Source organism: Stylophora pistillata, chromosome 14, assembly GCF_964205215.1.
Source record: "Stylophora pistillata chromosome 14, jaStyPist1.2, whole genome shotgun sequence".
In the NCBI taxonomy this organism is placed as follows: Eukaryota; Metazoa; Cnidaria; class Anthozoa; order Scleractinia; family Pocilloporidae; genus Stylophora; species Stylophora pistillata.
In genome coordinates this window covers 3,368,929-3,374,928 of record NC_142532.1, presented here as the reverse complement: position 1 = coordinate 3,374,928, position 6,000 = coordinate 3,368,929, and the positions used below count along the sequence as shown (strand labels likewise).

General features: G+C 37.5%; 1 protein-coding gene across 2 annotated transcripts in view; it reads left to right on the top strand.

Moving 5' to 3' along the window:
* The window catches only part of LOC111330231 (phospholipid-transporting ATPase ABCA3-like), a 43,373-nt gene continuing 37,373 nt past the window's right edge, over positions 1-6,000 (top strand). The window contains exons 1-2 of one of the 2 annotated variants that reach the window (XM_088745296.1): positions 1-170; positions 312-385. In XM_088745296.1, coding sequence (XP_088601422.1) covers positions 114-170; positions 312-385 — 131 coding nt within the window. In that variant the 5' untranslated portion in view covers positions 1-113. The remainder of the gene's footprint in view (positions 171-311; positions 386-6,000) is intronic. The other variant, XM_088745297.1, reaches the window with a different exon arrangement.

The window sequence follows — 6,000 nt, the reverse complement described above, 5'->3', positions numbered from 1 at the left end:
GAGATCGCCCATAGATAAAAGCAAGCACCTCGATGCGGTTCCGCTTTCATCTGCTCAATACATGAAAGAGATGACGTCGTAAATTTGAGTCAATTTTTCATTTTCTTTCGGCCATGGCTAATCGTTTCAGACAATTTCGTTTGCTTCTATGGAAAAACTTCATTTTACAGGTTTGTGTTAAATGCAGTGACTTTCTTCCTGAAGTGAAATCTGCATGCGGCTACGTACAAATTAATTTCTAGCGCTCACTGGTTTCCCTTCAGTTGCTGCTCAAACAACGTATAATACTGTCTTTACATTCTTTTTTGCAGATTCGTCGGCCGATAGGCACAGTGTTCGAGCTGTTATTACCTGTTCTTCTCATAGGAGTTTTAATTCTACCGAAGTAAGTTGCTACAGTAGGCATTCTCAGAAACATTACGTAATTCATATTTGCTTAATTTCAATTTTTATATTTGAAAAGGAAGTAGGAAAACATTCTTTAACGGAGCGATACATGAAAGCACAGCTGAACAAGTCAATTTGAAAATGAACGAGTAATATTTTATATACAATGCGATCGGCGAATCTAGTTGTTGATTGACAAACCGGCACGAAACTGTGGGAGAATTTATTACTTAGAAAAAAACTGATAGCTTGAATCCTCGTTAGCGTTGCGTAGATCACCCTTTAGCTTTAAAATATACTTGTGAAAGTTTTCGGCATCGCACAGAAATCAACTCTCGGTTACACAAGATATTATTAAACATTTAAAAGTAGAATACTCAAAAGCGGTTGCTAATATTGCGAACCGCTCTTTCAGTTAATTGATATCATAAGAGACTACTAAGTTCACGGCAAACAATGTTTCTCTGCCCAATAAAGCAATATTTTAACGATGTATTACTCGGTTTTAAGCTTCATTTAACTGGATGAGAAAGATCCTATCGCCTTTTGATATCTCTTGTCTCGAAAACATCTTGTGTACCAAAGCGATATCTCATGTTTTTAGATACAGATAGATAGATATATAGATAGATAGATGTTTGCAATTCAGCTTCCAGCTGAATTGCAAAGGTGTACAAATTATATAATAGAACTATATTATACAATAAAATCAAACCTAAAAGGGAACTAATTTATAAATGTTAGTTAAAATGTCTTGCGCTTGCTGGAATGAAAGTATCTCTGAACCGATTTGTTTTAAAGGAAACTCTAAATGGTCTGCGTCGTCGTAACTCCGTAAGTTGATCTCGGTTATCGAAAGGCAGTAAGTGGTATAAACAATCCAAAGGATTGGAGACGTTTTCTACCACTACACCTGATGGTTCACGTTGAATTGGGGTGATCATCGAAAGATGCATTGTTCGTAAACTACAAAATTTTGCCGATTAATTAAGCTGTGGTGCAAATTGCAATCATAAAATTAAGACTTCCTCAACCAGCTGCGGTTATATGTTGAAAGATCAAGGCACTTTTCGGTCTCCAACTCAATATGGATCGAGATGTGAACGAATAAAGTTATCGCATATTAAACCTGATACCTGATTTCACATTTATAGCTGCATCAATTCTGAATAGGCGACAAAATTGAGCACGTAAAACTAAGCTGCAACTAATACACTGGCATAATTTAAAAAATTAATGCTAAGCAGTCCCTGGCAGTGAGTTAAAGAAATCCAGCAGAACTTGACATATAAGACCACAAATACTCAAGATAAGAAATGATCTTCACAAGTGGACAGCAGTCATAGCAATTGCAGTAAAGAAGCCTGCAGAAATTACTCATTTAAACAATGTTGTTATTCCCAGGTGATATTTGACTTGCATTGAGCGCTGCCTGTCGCCATCTATCACAGCGTAGAAATCTCATTGTCACTGGTAATGATATAATTATAAATTATATTTAAATGCGTGGGATATCAACTTTCTTAATAAGAGATTCAAACTTAAGTCATTTAATACTGACATGAGTCAGCACCTTCTTTGCCATTAAGCTCAGAAATTGGAATTTGATGGGGTTGTTAAATTTGTAAAGTATAAGGACCCTGGACTCTTTGTGGGCAGAACACAACTTACGTCTGATGATCACTTGTGCTTTAAACTGGAGTTTATATACAGCTCTATCTTTCAAGGTTATATCAAATCTACGTGTATGTTTTGTGAATCCAGATACTTGTAAGGTATCAGATCCTTCTCAGGGGTGTTTAAACTTTCACATTTAGAACACCATCCAATTTTACCCTCAGGCTAATGATAACTTCCACTTACGTTGTCAAAATGGCAGCCAATCTTGCCTACAACAGTCTTTTTCCGAGACTATCTTTACCCAAACAATTGGACTATAAATGATAAATTGTTCCTCTAGGGTGAAGTTGTTTACCGCATCTTAAAGCAGACGTGTAGAACTAGTCCTCCATTTTTGTCATAACAAGGGAAAAATTAAAGGAAAAATGTTTGCTCTAACTTAAAACCACGAAAAAAATAAGCTCTGAAGTAAGAAAAGTCAAATTTTGCAGGAAGATATCATATCCCTAACACAGGTGATATCACATTGAGACAAATTATCAAGAAGGCTGTGCATGAATTGAGATAAAATTATCTTGAGTGTTTCAACATCTATAACCATCAAAATAAAAGAAGTAACCACTACAAGAAATGTTTCCTCCCCAAAAAGTTGAACTCAATCCTAAGTAGTGTTGCAAATTTCAAAAAAAAAAATTCTTAGCTGAAAATAAAACAGGCAATTTGATAAACCTGGTTACCATGGTGACTGAATTGTCATTTTCACCTCTGAGGATTTAAAGATGATGCATTCACTGGACGTAAGGAATCTCATGTTTTTTGCAACAGGAGAAAATCTGATATTTTGTCAATGAAAGTATTATATTTTAGTTTGGTATTTCCTCTTTGAAATCTCTGAGGAATTGTCAGTGGGATGGTCACTTAAGCTGATCTGAGTGAAAAAATAGTTGATAATTTACATAAGATAATGATGTTTTTTTTTCTTTCTGTGAGGCAGACAAACAATTCTTTATGCAGATTTAGCTCTCTGTTGCTTTAATAATTAAAGTCCTGACATGTTTAAGCCCATGGATGACAGGAAGGAAATAATCTTAATTTATTAAGATGGTATTACTTGCAATGCACTGAACACTTGCGCAAAATAATGTGTCACAGTATATTCATTTTGACAACCATAAGCCGTCTTCACTACATGACTATTTCTCAAGACACAAAAAAACTCGCACAAATTTATCTCCCCTGAAACTCAAATGGACTATAGCAATGTACATTACTGTTAGTCAAAATGTAGCAATGTGTGAATGTATGGAACACAATATATACATTGCATATGTAATGCAATTTTAAAAAGAAACGCAATACCAGAAGCCAGGTTAAGTTCTAACTTTTAGAGACTGAAAATATTTGAAAGGAAGATATTACTCATCCCATCCTCGGAGACCCAGGGGCTGTGGGTCGATTTCAAGTTAGGGCATGAAGAGCCCCTGGGGATATTGTCTTACAAGACTAGTTCCAAACGGTCGCAGTCGTTCTGCCATCTGATTATTGGTGCCACACAATGTAAGAGAAATCGATCAGATTGTCGGCGAAAATCTTACGGTAACCGGAAATTGTACCGAATACTTTTGCAAGTATCACTAGAGAACGTGTTTTAAAGTTTGTGAGGTTTGTATACAACACGATGGTTGCAGTAATTGATATGTCGCTTTAAACGTTAAACGAGATTTAAGCTTAAATCTTCCTAGATTTTTTGCATAATTTGCTGTGACTGAAACTTTGCCAATCCCATGAAGTTATTTCGTCGCACGGGCCACGCAGGTATGTCGAGCAACTGGCGCTTTTGCCTACGTAGCTTCCTGCTTTCTGTGCGTGCCAAAATCTAATCTTAGTAGTAAAGTCGTTCACAATACAGCCAAGGTTGCAGAGAACCTTAAGTTTGTGGATGACCTCCAGCAAGTGCTAGGAGAAAGCTTAGCTGTGTTTCCAGTTAGCTAATGAAAATCTGAACAAAAACTTATTAACGAGAACATCGTGCAAAGGAGAGATGTTTTCAGCCAGTTACCGAAGGGGTTTGGAAAGGGTTTAATCTTTCAACTGCTGCCGAGTGTTGAAATTCTTGAGCTAGGAAGGCCACGGATTCTCTTCTTGTCCCTTGGTCATTGTCATTTCACCTCTTCTGTCAATTGTGGAAGACCAAGTTAAATACCTTTGATCATTGAGAATCGATCCGATGCTGTTTTCCATGGGAAAAACAAAACCAAAGACCAAGAAATATTCGATGGAAAGGGTGGGTTTGCGTTATTGCAAATGTCAGCTTAGTAGTACAGGGTCATCTACCCACATATAATAAGCAAAAGTTTCCACGCTTAGCTTTTCTTTTTTTCAAGTGAAGATGAGATTAGATTTTGGAACGCACAGAAAGTTACGCAAATACCAGTTGCTCGACATACCTGAGTGGCCCGTGCGACGAAATAACTTCACGGGATTGGCAAAGTTTCAGTCACAACAAATTATGCAAAAAATCTTGAAAGATTTGAGCTTAAAATCTCGTTTAACGTTTAAAGCGACATATCAATTACTGCAACCATCGTGTTGTATACAAACCTCGCAAACTTTAAAACACGTTCTCTAGTGATACCTGCGAAAGTATTCAGTATAATTTCCGCTAAGATTTTCGCCAACAATCTGATCGATTTCTCTTACATTGTGTGCTCAGACTGAAACTTTTTCACCTCAAGCAAATCTCCGTCGCAAGGTCCAAACTAACATAGCGAGCAACTGACCTACTGGTGTATGTCCGTGTTAAAACACACGAAAGGACTCCAACGCACACTTCACTCTGATTGGGCAGAAAAACACAGATTTTCTGGCACCAATCAGATGGCAGAACGACTGCGACTGTTTGGAACTAGTCTTGCAAGACAATGTCCCCAGGGGCTCTTCATGCCCTAACTTGAAATCATCTCAGCCCCTTGGTCTCCGAGGATGTACTCATCCCATCATGACCACGCACCCCACCCCCACTAACTCAGAACTTTGCTTTCCGTGCTCTGCTGCTTTAATTACCATTAAGCTGTAGAAGCTTCTGTAATGAGTTAAGCCATTTCTTACATATTAAGTTTCATTTGTATGTGAAGCATGTCCAGCATGTTTGGAATTCAGCAATGTAAATTGTCATATTATATTGTCATATCATGTTCCCACCAATAACATAGCTCCATTTTCTGCCTTTAAAAGCACACACAACCCACAATTCCTCTATTCACTCCGACGAAGGGCTAACGCTCGAAACGTCAGCTTTTGTAGCTGTTACGGTGGCCAATTTACCATTTCAACTTTGTTGATATATCCAATTTAAATTGGCATAAATTATTTCCTGGCTGTTCAGTATTTCTTGGAGAAGAAAAACCTCCCTTGGCATTGACATACATATACCTGGTGGTTTAGAATGTGTGTTGTTTAATGGCTCTGAAAAGGAGCAGGTGTTTCCACAAGCTTGTAGAACATTTATTGAAAAAATTTTGCATGTTCATATAAAATTTGTGAACACATGTATACACTCATAGTTGTCGGCATGTGGAAATAACTGGAAGTATCCAGCATACTTTTGTTCAGAACTGGGGAAAGAGCATCATCCTCACTAGCTTGTGGAATATTTAGAGGCACAATATGCATAAATTTTGTAACAAAATAAGGAGGACATATTCTTGGATGTGTGTCATTACACTTAGAGGGGGTGCTGCTTAATGGGAAGAAACTAGTACTGATGCTACACAGCTTTACCCCCATGACAAATGGCTGGTAGACTTCAAAATACAGACCCACTCTAAATTTTTAGATTTTACAGCCTGTTTCTTAATCACAGAAGATAACTTAAAGGTGTGGGGGGGGGGGGGGGATGTTTGTAATTACCATTTGTTGAAACCCTGTAACTCCCATTTGTGACCAGGACAGAATTTCTCCTCACACCAACAATACATTCACATTTTCAAGTAG